The sequence below is a fragment of the Serinus canaria genome, chromosome 9, assembly GCF_022539315.1.
Source record: "Serinus canaria isolate serCan28SL12 chromosome 9, serCan2020, whole genome shotgun sequence".
Taxonomy (NCBI): Eukaryota; Metazoa; Chordata; class Aves; order Passeriformes; family Fringillidae; genus Serinus; species Serinus canaria.
The window spans coordinates 11,974,713-11,988,457 of NC_066323.1; the positions used below are offsets into that span (position 1 = coordinate 11,974,713).

General features: G+C 51.5%; 1 protein-coding gene across 1 annotated transcript in view; it reads right to left on the reverse strand.

Moving 5' to 3' along the window:
* Positions 1 to 378: 378 nt before the first annotated feature.
* The window catches only part of XXYLT1 (xyloside xylosyltransferase 1), a 32,403-nt gene continuing 19,036 nt past the window's right edge, over positions 379 to 13,745 (reverse strand). Inside the window, exons 3-4 of the mRNA XM_018912966.2 lie at positions 13,509 to 13,641; positions 379 to 1,527 (exon numbers count right to left, since the gene is read on the reverse strand). Coding sequence (XP_018768511.2) covers positions 1,131 to 1,527; positions 13,509 to 13,641 — 530 coding nt within the window. The 3' untranslated portion in view covers positions 379 to 1,130. The remainder of the gene's footprint in view (positions 1,528 to 13,508; positions 13,642 to 13,745) is intronic.

Sequence of the window (13,745 nt, forward strand, 5' to 3'; positions counted from 1 at the left end):
CACACAGGGGTGTGAAACAAGCTGGGCTGGAGGTGGTTAGTGAGCCATGCACGCCCCTGACACAGACCTGTGCAGCCAGCCAGGCTCACTGAGGCAGCATTTATTCAAGGAACAGCGTGCTCAGCCTGAAGCTCCCTCATTCATAGCACAGGCAGCTCCCAGCTCCCTCCAAACCAACCCTGGCTATGGTGGTGATGATCTTTAAAAATCCAGCTTGTTTATTTGCATCACTCCCATGGGACAGATGTGGGATAAGCTATGTGGGGCACCACACACTGCCCAGCAGATACTCATCAGCTACTTTTTAAACATGATAAGTGCAGGAAATCTCCTGTTGAACAGGACTTCAGTTGTGCCACAGAAAAACAGCCGAGCGTGTCTGATATCTGCAGCTTTATTTTTGTATGAAAGGTTAAAGGCAAAGCTAGAAAAATGCACCTATTGCTACACACTCACTGAACACTTCTAGGACAACATAGGGCAGTAAAGCTTTTATTGCTCAGAAGAACCAACAGAAGGCTTTAAAGCTTATCTAGCACACAATTTTTGTTTGTAAGTAACCCAACTTAAAGCAGCTTTTCAGTCTTTAAAGCCCTCTCGCTTTTCTGGAATGCTTCAGAAGGAAGATGACCTGAGGACAGTGTCTGCTCTCCAGAGGGACCAGACCAATTCTCTGCATGAGGTGCAGAAATGGGCCACCAAGGAATGACAAATGTAACCCAACTGCCTGCTGGGGACTCCTGCTGACCATCAGACAAGGCAAAGCTGCACAGCACCCAGGGAGCTGGACCCTGCCTAGTGCAAAAGCAGTGGTCTCTGATGGCCTCTAGGCTGTTCCCGTGCCCCAGCAGCTGAGGCACAGATGGGCACCATGGACTTGGCCAAGCAGAGCCAGGAGCTGAGCCCTGGATACAGTGGCTGTGGAGGTCCTGTTTCAATAACTGAACTGCCCTTCCTCTTGGACAGTAAGGCTACAGGCAGTGGGATATTGAATGCTCTTGGGATCCCTAGATTCCCCTGAATTATGCTGGATCAGAGCTGGTCACCCTTCCTGAGAGGCTGTTAGTGCAGCCACTATGGCTTTGCAGGCCCTGCTGCAGTCAGAGCTGCCCTTGGGGGCAGTGGGTGCCTTAGTCTTCAGGGATCGCAGTGTTGCAGTTGCCATGGTAAATTTTGACCTCCCCCTCACACTGGAAGTACTGGTCAAACACATCGCTGTATCCATGGTCCCTCCACCACGTGCAAAGCTGCCGGTTCCACGTGCAGTCAAGCACATGGAAAAGCTCTGGATGCTCCATCCCCACCATAGTGAAAAAATCCTGGTCCCCAAGGTGGCCCTTGAAGTGGTACTTCTCTGTCAGCTTCTGCACCATGGTGGGCTCCAGCAGCTGATTGTAGAGCTTGGATTGCCTCATGGCTTCCAGATTCAGGAGCAGAACACCACTGTTGAAGCCTGGCAGCCCATCAGGAGGGGGCTCCCCCACTTTGGTTTGGGGGTTCTCACGGCGATACTGCCAGAAGGTGTGCCTGGAAAGAGAGGAAGAACAGGCACAGGGATGTCAGGGAGGGCAGTCTGAAGAGCAGCCACCTCAGGTCTGGATCACAGCACAGGATCGACTACCTACCCAAGGGATCTCATCATGCTTGTCTTCTGTCTGGAGACACCCAGCCTCTCAGAACAGTCAGTGCTTCACAGGCTGCCTTTCTCTCCATCCCCCTGCACAGGATATTGCCCAGACTTCAAACCACGCTGCTTACCATCTCCCAAAGCCTCTTTTGTTTCTACCAGGATCATTCTAGAGAGACAAGTGGACACAGGATCGTGTGACTGCTCACACGGCTGTGCAGAGAGACAAAACCACATCCCCAGCGCCTTGGGTGAACCACCAGAAGTGTCCTAATTTCAATTACCTAAGCAAGCAGCCCAGAAATTTCTTTGGCTCCTTCCTCAGTCCTGTGTCAGAGAATATACTTCACTATACATACACTGGCTACTTGCAGACATTGAGTTAATCCCATGCTATTCCCCATGTAGCTGGATCTGCCCTCCAAAATTGTTCCCATTCAGTCTGAAAGTCTTCTCCCCTCAAACAGCATCCTCTGCTGCAAAGCTGAGCACCTGAGAGCAGTCTCAGCCTGTTGTATCAGAGGAGGGCAGGAGGGACCCATGACCCCCACCACTGTCTCACAGCCCAGGGCTGCCAGCACTGCTCTCTCCTTCAGCTCTCACACTTAACGTAAAGTTACAGAAGGGGTTTTTTACACCTTGCTGTGAAGATGTCCAGGAGAAACACTGTTAGAAAGAATAAGGCAAGTCTGCCACTGGTTCCTCTTCAAACCTGTCAGACACCACCCAAGTCTCCATGCAGCTCAAGGCAACAAGAACTTGGTAGATTTAATACCCGAATGTTTAAAGTAGTCCCATGCTTGGAAGCTGAAGCTGGACTCCCTCAGATGTAAAAAGATGCAGGGACATTTGCCCCTGGGACAGCTACAGAGGCGATGCTCTCTACTGCAAACATTTAATTTTTTTTTCTAAGAATCAAGAGCTCCCACAGGCTCTTGCTACAGGTTGTACAGGGAACAGACTATCAAATCCATCCTTCTGGCCCATGCTCTGGGTCCCCAGCACAGCGAGACTGGCCAAGGTGACAGCCAGGATTACACAGCAGAATTATTCCAGCAGAAATGGGATCTATTTTTTTTTTCTCAGCAAAAACATGGATCTGTTAATGATGTCAACTGTGACTATCTTCTTTATTTCCTGATCTGGAGAACCACAAGCATCATGCAAAACTTTCCATTAAAGCACGGATATTTCCCATTTCATTAAGGGTCTTTACACCACTCCCTTCCACCTGATTCAGAAGGGAAAGGGTTTTTCCCAGCACCAGTTTTCCATGGAAGGAGGGTTCAGTCTTGAAGCAGTCGTATCCATGCTTCCTAGGGAAGGGGAGTGGAGGACAGGCTGCCTTATCAGAGCTCTTGGGCAGCAGTGCTCATTGGATCTAAAAGGTGGCGAAAGGATAAAGGGCTCTGCCTCTGCAAAGGGCAGTTGAGTCTTGAGGACAGGCAAAGACAACTCATGGATGGGTTGCTCCTTGGAAAAGGGAGGCAAAACATTCTCCATGCAGCATTAGAGGGAAGCTCAACCTGTAAAGGCAAGCCCCAGCCATGTACCAATCAGCCCTCTGAAGTGCTCAGATCCTGGGAGTGGCTCAAATCCACCTCTGCTTCTCCCTGGCAGTGCCAAGAAAGCCATCCCCCTGCCCAGGACGTTATGCTGGAAGCTGATAGGAGGGAGAGGGTAAACAGTGCCACAGAGGGGAGCACATTTCCAGCTCCACAGCAGTGAAGCTGATTCCTTTCACGTTCTAACCTCCAAACACATGCTGCCCAAGCTAAGGGACAAGATTACAGCCACTGCAAGCAGCCAGGATAAGAAAATTGCAAGCACCCAGCCCCTCGGCATTGCCAGGCCATGGTGGGGCTAAAGCAAGTCTGTATAACATGACTCAGTTTTTCAGCAGTGCTGTGTCCCAGATGACTTGTGGATGGCTGATAATGTGCCCCTTTCTACAGGAAGAGGAGACAGCCTGACAAGCAGCAATTGTTCAGCCCTTCCTCCCAGTGCTGGCTGTGACAGGGCGGTCCTCCCCTGGCTGTGTGTGGGGTGTGGGGCTGGCAGGGAGGGCAGGGCCATCTGCAGGGAGTGATGCTGAGGTGAGATCCAGAATGTGATGAGCTGCAGGTGGCTCCCCAGTGCCCATGGTGTGGAATCCTGCTCACAGTTGAGCCCCACAGCCTTGCCCCTGCTGAGCTGAGGCCAACCAAGGGAAAGGTATCCTGGCAGGACCACTGGCAGCAGCTGTTTAGACAGGATTTTTCTTGGCTTTTGTCTTTCAAGTGGGTTTTGGTTCTGTCCTGTAGGGGCCAGGACAGAGAAGAGCATGGCTGAAAGGCACCTCCACCCAGTTAGAAGTGGAAGGAGTGACGAGTATGAGAGCATTGTTCTCTTCAGAGGACATGGGGCTGGCAAAGCACAACAACCAGCCAAACAGCTGACAGCCTGCACTCACTCCACTCTGTCCTGCCTCACATCACCCCTTGGCAACCACCTCAAATTTTGGCAAAACATAAGGGGAAAACTCCAGGGGCTGGATTAGCTTGCTGCCAGGATGTGCCCTTGAGATAATCATCAAGGAACTGAACCCCAGCTGAATGCAACGGAAATGTCTCCCTGACCCAAGCCCTGCAGTGACCTGGATCTCCCTAGGAACAGGCAGCTCAGGCAGGGCGGTGTGCCCTCCTCTCTGTGCCCCCAGGAGCAAAGGCCTGGGCAGGAAGGCAGCCCGGAGATGCTGGCACCACCAGGATGCACTGGAGCAGGAAGCTGTTAACCAGGAGAAAGGGAGGAGAAAGGAAGAGGAGGCATTTGGGGCTTTTGTTAACTGCTCTAACCCATCTAGATAGGAGGAGACAGAGGTGACCTGTGGCCCCAGACCCCGTGCCATGGTGCAGGGGAGCCGTGCAGGGCCTGCCGCGAGCGCCTGCCTGCAGCCCCAACAGGCTTTGCTTTGAGGAGCTGTTTATAAACAGAGCCGGCGTGTGCTAGGAAACATCTGGAGAAGAGCATTTCCAAGCATTCAAACGCCAGGCCCAGGCAGCCCAGATAAAAAACGCTGCTTCCAGCAGGACTTCCCTTGCTGGCCCAGCACAGGGCGCTGTGGCCGTGCCTCCCCTGCCTCGCAGCCCGGCAGTCACAGCTCACAAAGCTGCCATCACACCCTTCCAAACGCCTCGCTGGGGACAGCTGCCAGGCCAGGAGGGACCACTCCAACACCAGCTGTACTCTGTAGGGCCTTCTCCACAGCAAGGGGAAAACAAGTGGGGGAAATTTGTTCAAATCTGTGAACTTCCACTCATTTACTTCAGCTCTGGGTTATGGGACAACCTCACAGGATAAGCTGGAAACCTCTGGTAAAGCAGTTGGGTGCCCGAGCTGGCAGGAAAGGCAAGATGCAGGGGTTACTGCCAGCTGGGAGACCAGCAGCAAGCTCAAAGCACTTGCCCCACAAGCAGCAGACTGGGCTTGTGTGTCTATACCCATCTGATGTTCAAGAGGCTGCAACCCTGCCACACCAGCTGTGCAGCTGCCACTGGGCTTACTGCTGAGGATGTGGACCTACCCCATGAATCCACATCTCCAGGAATGCCTCCCCCCACAGGCATCTGGGGAATCAAGGAACCAAGTCAAAATGACATGAAGTGAAAAGAGATGCCAGGCCAGACCCATGGTGTCTGTGGTTAGAGGATGCTCCTGGAAGGTTGCAGGGTGCAGCCAGTGTGCACTGCATAAGCCTACTCAGCTGCATGGCCTCTCCCTCACCAAAGGGGAAACAAAGCCAACAGTCATGGAATAAAGCCACAAAAATAGGGAATCTGCAAGAGTCTGGATGCAGTAAACATCCCAGAAACTGTAAGCTCACTGATTTGCTCCTACCTATCACCAAGTGCTGCCAGAGTTTGGGCAGCTGTCTGGGAGAGCAGGATGGGCAGCAGCAGCAGGCCAGTACCTTGAGGATGCCTTTTGTTAGCAAGCCTCTCTCACAGGGGTCAGGGGACCTTGAGCCCCATCCAGCCAGGCATGAGGCTTCTGGAGCAGAAGGGAAGTACGGGCTGCCAGTCATCCCTCTCCGACAGCCACTCCAACAGCAGCCCTGCCAGCCCAAACACCAACTAAAACAAGCACATGCTCTCATACCTCCAAATACGTTGTTCAGTTCCTGAGCCAGAACACAGATGGCTGCCAGCGTTATCCCCAGCTGCAGGCACTTGCCCAGCTGGCAAACACTACTGCTCCTGTGCAATAAGCAGTGAGGCACAAGTGCACCTTGCTCCCTGCTCTGTGTGCTGCCAGGACTCCCCCAGGGTGGCAGGAGGACACAACACCTGGCTGTGGTCCCACCAAGCAATCCCTGGCTGAGCTGCTCACCTGGTGGTGCCTGGGACCTGCGGGGCCCCACAAAGCTGCTCAAAGAGGCAGATGGGAAGGGAGCCCCAATGTGAAGTATGCAGTGTCCCGATGGGGACAGGGCATGTGCTTGAAATGGGAGAGAGCAAAGGGGAGACCCTGATAGCAGCTTCTGTCCTGCCTGGAGGAGAGGGTGTGGGCAGTGGGGAGGGGAGAGTGATGGGAATGATGGCATGGTCCATTCAGGGGGTGATGGTGGCTTTCCCCCTTCATCCTTAGCACAAAGTAAGAACACAGCCAAGAAAATTCCCTGCGCCCTTCTCCTCTTGCTTAATCCTCACTGTGGAAGGCAGCTGTCAGATCCTTACCATCACTGTGCTCAACTGAGATTAACCCACAGGAAAAGGCCAGCTCCCCTTCCTCCCTCTCCTCCCACCTCCAGATGACATTGCTGCAATGAAGGTGGGCCCTTCCAAGTTTCTGCCACAGAAAGGGAGGCAACCATCCAGGGTAGCATCCAACTCAGCTCCCTCCTCCTGCCCTGGCAGCCAGACCTCGGCCTGGTGAGCTCAGCAGCTTCGCAACAAAGCAGCCCTTGTTTCTAATTGTTTATTTTCCATGTGCAATTGCTAAATCCCTTAAGGAGCCAGGGCAGCAGGTTCAGTACCAGCCCACACCACAGCACCTGAGCTGAGGCTGAACAGTTTGTGCAATCCAGGAAATCCCAGCTCCACACTTCTCAGGAGCACCATGTACCCAGTGATGTGCAGTGGCGCCACCAACACAGCAATACCCCTTGCCCTGCAGGGGAAAATGTCAGCCTGGGGCAAAACAATGATAATTTCCATCCCAGGACAAAGGGCAGGACGTGTTGGTGCGCACACCAGGACCACCTTACCCTTCTCTGATGGGTTCAGGGTAAAGGTTCAGCTCAGGCAAGACCTCCAGCCACCCCATGGAAAATAATGATGAAGCAACAAACTGAGCTCTTCAATGACGACATCAGTAATTCCTTAATAAAATTCTCACGTAATGCACAAATTATGTCTGTACAGTGCTGGTCTCTACCACAGCCCAGCTAACATGCCAAACTTTTAAAAGGCCTGTATTTAGAGCAGCAAATTGATTCTCGCTGATTACATTTCTGCGTGGACTTAGTCCAAAAGTGGGAACTCTTAAACAGATGACAAATGGCAACTTGTGAACACAGCTTGTGAACAAAACCTTTCTTTGGGACAGATTTTCAAGGGTGGCCCTCCTCACCATCAAACATTTGTACACCCCTTGCCAGTGCTAAAATCATTCTCCAAATACAGGTGGGACCATAAATCCCTCTCTGGGTCAGAGCGGTTTCCTTCCATCTACAGAACAAAAGGCACCGGTGGCAGTGCAGAGCAACGACCTGTGTGTGTGAGACCATCCTCTATCAGCACCAGTACAGGAAGGGGGGGCAACCCATCCACAGGGACACTGTAGAACACTGTGGCCCTAATTACTGCTAAAACAGCAGATTTCTATTAACAACTGTGAATAAATTCTGCTCTGGCAGTGTTCTCATGCATGCCTTGGAAGCACAGGCTGACTGCTCTGGGACACCCTTGCCTGTCAATGGAACTCTCAGGAACAGGGGATATGCTCTCCCTTCACAGAAGCTCACCTGCTGCTTAATATTATTATTATTTGTGATAATCAATGCACAGTTGTGGTTGTCAGATCTCATCCAATTTATTCATTGCTTTTAAATGACATTTCAAGTTGCATTGTAATGGGAATAAATTGGACAGGTCCCATATATTAATGACATTCACAGCTGTAAACAACACAACTCTTTACCTTGTTGGATAATTTTTTAAATCAGAGGTAAAGCTGCATTCCTCAAATTAATTCTGCTTCCAGTTCCTTGCAGGTTCTGTTTGTTCTGTAATTTTGGCTGCTTCTTGGCAGCCACTGCCAAACCAATTCCTAGAACAGTTTTCCCCATGCGTCGAACAGCAGCACTTGCTACAAATCAAGTCAAAGTCTTGAAATGGTTTAAAATCCAAAGTGCACATGGTTTGGGCTTGCAAGACTGTGGCAGGCAGCATTGAGATCACAACAGCAGAAATGGCAGGCACAAATTCTCCTGCCTTTACTCCTGAGGGGCCTGGGGAACAGAACCTTTGGTGGAAGCCAGCTCCCTGCTTCCTCAGGGCAAAAGCCCTTGGAAAAGAGTAAAGTCTCCAAGTCAGGGCCACCTGCCTGCATGAAAAGTTCACAAAACCAGGAAAACTCAGACAGGAGGACCTGCCTGCTGGAGATAGTTATCTCCAGTTCTGGAAAGCTCCATTGCAGGCAGCAGCCCACCTGCAGTGTTACATCTTACAACCACCAATGCTGCCTCAGCCAGGGAAAATCCAGCTGCTCCTTGCTCGCAGCTGTCAGCCGTACTTTGCGGTTTTTTTTAGATCCCAAGAGAAGGTACAGAACGTACCGTCTCAGCCCAGAGTCTCTGACAGCCTGGCCTGGCTATGGATTTAGCATTAGCCTGCTCACAGTCCAGGATAACTCCTTTCCTCTTCCAAACATCTGACAAAGTGACTTAGCACTGGTGCCGCTGAGCTCCCACAAACACCCAGCCCTGCAAGCGCCGCAGCTCCATGGCCAGAGCTGCACGGTCCTGCTTCCACCCACTAATGGGCTTCTCTGGCTTATTTCAGCAGCTCTCAAACAAACAAAACCCATGTCACTGAGCACACAGCACACTTACAGCAGCTCCCACATGATCACAAGCAGAAACAAAGCCTTTCCTTTCTGCAAAATAATGTCCTGTTTGAGTTCTTCCCAGGTTTTAGGCAGAGGCAAAGGCAAATGGCCTTGCAGCCACACAGGGACCCAAGTGTCGGCCCTTTGTAGTCTGTAGCTGCCCCTTTGATGTAGATATCCTTTCCTACTGGACAAACTTATAATTTCCAACACTGTGGATTCCCAAGATGCCTCAAGCTTTAATTAGCTTCTTGACATAGGGCACAGCAGTAAAGATTTCAGCAAATAGCAGAAGTGGAAACAGCAGCCACCCTTCCAGCCCCAGCTGTGTGCATTCCTGGACCTGTGAAGCTCTGGGACTTCTCCTGAGGCCCATCTTCACAGCAGGTATCTTCCTCCTACCTGGATGGGGTAAAAGCACCTATCTGAGGACCTGTGGGTTAAGTCCTCCCTGTTGCCAGCAGACCATTCCTTCCCAAGGAGACCTCCAAGGGGAGCATGATAGGGGCAGTGCTGAGGGCTCCAGGTGGTGCTGGCACACTGTGGGCACCCAGAGCCCACTGCCACTGGCAGTGCTAGCAGCAGCAGTGCTTAGGCAGAGAAGAGGCTGGGATGGCTGTGGGAATGGGAGCAGGGAGCATGGCGTGGCAGATGGGGTCAGGCTGAGGCTGCCGAGGGCAGCTGTGCAATCAATACCACTGCTCTGCTTCCCTTCACGTGCTACCAGTGTGACCAGACCGGTCTAGAACCAGGAAACACACTAAGAATGGGGTTTAAGCTCTGCCTTCAGTAATCTGAGAGCTTTCAGGACATTTTGGGGAGTGCCACAGTATTTCCTCACCCTGTTCCTTTCAACCACAGGGCTGCTTTGAAATGAGAAATCCTATCCTTTTGGCACCTGACAGTGCTGAGTTCATGTGTCTGGGAACAGGTGCTGAGCCAAACCAGGCTGGCAGGGAGGAACAGGTAGGTCTGGGCTGCACTGGTGTGAGGATGCCATTGTCATGCCTTGATGGAGACCCTGCTATGCCCCAAGTGCAGCCCCAGAGTTCACACCTGGCCAGCAGGCTAAGGGGCAGCAGGCCATGCTTCCCATGGCACAGCTACACTGCTGGGAGGATGGCTGAGCTGCTCTGCAGGGTCAGGCACGTACCCACTCACCCCCAGGGACAGTGCCCTGCTGCCCATCTGTTTGTTCCCATGCAGGCTGCATCTGCAATGCTTCTCTGCAGGTTTCTTAGCAGGGCTCAAGAGCACCAGAGAACCTGGACTTCTCAATTTGACCAAGATCTGGCATAGAACGCTCAGTGCAACCTAAATATTTATACAGACTATTATCACTCACTCTATGTAGCTTGGTGAGCAGGATTGGCCAGCACAGCTGAGCAGCTGAAATGCTGCAGGGGACAACAGGACTTTTAATTAAGGTTATGACTCTGAAGAAGCACCTCCTTGCATGGAAAGCCTTTTGGATGATGCAAACTTCAGATGCAGAGTCTAATCTTTACATCAAAATCACTCCCACTGAAGCCAGAGCTCCTGATCTTGGCCACAGTGTGAACCCTCTGCAGGCAGACACATAAGCAGGCATAAGCCAGCCTGGGAAGAGACTTCTCAGGCCAGTATCTAGGAGGCTACTGCACAGTACCAGTGTCCTCAACAACCGTCTCAAGGTGGCACCTTCTTGTGGGATGAAGTTTTGCCTGCTACCCTATCCACACAGGTGTTTACTGTAGCCCATGTCCCACACTGGATCCAAAAGCCACAGGAAGGACAACATGCCTGACACATGGACAGGGTGCCTCTTTTCTCTGCTGCGGCTGGAGAGATGGAAACCTGACGTGACGCAGGTGGCCTTGGACCTCAGATCCCTTCCTGCACATTACATGGGCTCCTGCCACCTCCCCCTCTGCATCCAGGACTCCCTGCCAGACACTGCAGAGCAATCCATGTCCAGCTTCAGCAGGAGCTACTGCTCTCCACAGGCCACTCCAATTCACCCTGAGTGGCCCCAAAGGACAGACCAACACCAGACTGTGCAACAGTTAAATCCCAGCACTGGCCTAGCGGGAGGGCCGGGAGATCCTGTTGCTCAGAGAAATGTGTTTGTCCAAGACAAACAGTGGCCGGGCATTGTTTCAGCATGAGTCAAGTGAGTGGAAACACTCCCGTGCCATCCTGTTTTGCTGTCTGGAGGTTTCCCCTACCTTCAGGATATGCAGACAGGCTCCGGGATGTTTCCGATTCGCTGTTCTCTTACTCCTCCGTTTCCTGGAATGTCTGTCTGTACCCAGCACTGCTCATTGCACCAGTGCAGCAGCCTGAGCCTCCTGCAGTCCCAACCTGTGCCTACAAAGTGCAGCCCACAGCCAGGCAGCCAACAGGTAGCTGATGGAAACAGATGGTGGATTGATCTCCATCCATCTTTCCCATTGCTACACAGCAGGAAAGATGGCACCCAGACCCTTTCTGGCCACTGGCTTACCCTGCCCCAGGGAACCAAGTCCACAGCTCCACGAGCACGCTCAGGACAGCTCTGCTAATTTGCCCCAGGTCCTCTGATGCTTTGGGGCAATGCTAGTGCTGCAGAGAGCTGTGTGAAATGGTGAGGAAAATGTGAGTGGTAACACAGAGACCCCACAATCACCCTGTAATCCTCCTCCCTCCCCACAACCCTTTTTCCAGCTGATGCTTCAAGTCAGCACACAAGGCAAACATGGCTGGAGCTGACACCTGTTGTTTCACACCTACAACATGTTTTTTATCTTTCTAAAAATATAAAAATAGTAAAGAATTTTTTCTTTTTACAAAGACATCCATGCTTTGTCAGCTCATGTTTGTGTCTGGAAACCCTTTTAGCAGTGAGGTGCGAGCCACACAGGGTGCAGGGCTTGGCAGGAGGGCAGGCTGGAGTTTGCACAGCTCGCCCCACAACGGGTGATCTGGCGACAAGAAGGATCAAGAACTTGTTTTCACATGAAGATCAAAACAACACAAGAAGAAAAGCACAACATAGCCCAAAGTGACCCAGAATGTCAAAACTGCAACAACAGAAAGTTCAGCCCAAAAATGCAGCCTGTGAGGGCTATTATTGCTTGGCATGTTTGTCCCCACTGCGGGTGGCAGGAGGGGGAGAACACAGCTATGGCTTGGGTCAGGTATTCAGTGCTCAGCCCCATGATCCCCTGCCTTGTCCCCTGCTATGCTGAAAGGCTCTCCAGCAGAGCACCCCAAACCTTAATTCATTCCCCTCCAGGCACACCCAGTCCCACAAACCACATTCAGGCAGCAGATCACCATCCCCACTCCCTAGTTATGCATTGAAATAATGCAAAACCCTGCAGAGACAAAAACAAAGTGATTCCACCCTGCACTAATTGCAGGCAAACGAGTGCTTGATTTACCCATTCCAGCACCACTAACGACAGGGATCTGCCCTGCTGGGCCGACTGAGGCCACAGCCTCACAGCCACTCTTGGCTGGGGCTCTTCCCTCCATCCCCCTTAAAGCTCTAACAATTGCATACAATAAACTGGATTTACCATTCTGGGCACCAAAATCCTGCCAGGATACCAAAGCAGATACAGGAGCCCTCTACTCTCCATGCATGGTGTCACCCTATAGAGACAAGACCTCAGCATCTGTGTTCCTCTAGTCCCAGCTCTTCCTGCCAAGAGTACAAATCAGGAGAGAGGCAACACTTATGCCACACACACAGAGATGTCTTTCTCCCAGCTCAGAAATAGTGGTGACTTCTGTAGTTCGAGTGATCACATTCTGTCATATGGTTTAGGCTTCCAGGAAGCAATTGGTGGTGACTAACAACCACCATTCCCCTGCTGATGAACTTCTGTCTCTACCCTCTTCCCATCTGGATGCACATGCAGCAAGAAAGGCTGGTCCAGATCTTTGCAGCTCAGCCTTTGCCCAAGAGTGCTGCTGGTCATGTCGTAAGAGGCTCAGTAGGAAAGTAGGCTTCCACCAGGGAAGGAAAAGACATACAGACCTCTTAAGCTTTTTTATCCTTCTCCAAGAACTTTTCCATTAGGATTAGCAAATCTAGCCAAGCCATCTCAGATGCTCAAACTCAGCTCTGCTGAGATCCATTAAGGCATCCTGGGATAATTACCTGATCTACCCTGGATTAAAAGAAAACCTGAAGTCCATCCTTAGAACGATGGCTTAACAAAACAAATTTCTCTAAGCACCTGGAAATATCCATGTCCCTGAATCCCACCAGTGGTGGGATTTGCATTATTTCCTATGAGTGGGAAGGACTGGGCCACCCCTTTGTGAGCAGTTTCCAGCACAGGTGGCAGTGGCTGGTGTACCAAGGGTCTGAAGAGCAAGAGACCACGGGGCCACCCTCATGCTTGCAAGCCCAGGTTAGCAAGAGTTGCCCATTCAGCTTTCCCTGGGGGAAGCAGAAAGTGCACTCCAGGGACCCAGAACCTCATTGTTGCCCAGACTCAATCCCTACTCTCTGCAATACTCTCAGCCAAAACTTCAGAGCGCCAACACACAAACAATTACAGCACCTCAGGCGGCATGGCTGGGCAAACACGCCTCTAGATGTACTAGAGTCCAGACGTGGATTTTGGCACTGCTGATCAAGAATTTGCCTTTGGAAGTCTTGTGATGTTGTGTGAGAACAAGCAAACAAACCACAGCAACACTATATGGTTTGCTCATACCAATTTACAAGTTTCAGATTAAGTCCCCTTGCAGGGATTAACGCAGCTACCAACCACCTGCTGCCCACTCCCTGCTCCCCACAGGGAGGGAGCTGTACCTGTACACTGGCTGCATTTCTCTGGCAATCCCAATGACTGCTCCCTCTGGGAAGTTGTCAAATTCATCAAACAGGTCTCGGATGTTGGTCTTGTACTTCAGGTCCAAGTCTACCTGGATGATCCGTGTTATTTCTGAAACACAAGGAGGAAAAGTCAGCAATATAAGACAAAAATGTAACTCGTGATTACCACCAGCTGCTGGAGGAGCTGAACCCAATGAGGATTGGTGCAGTCTA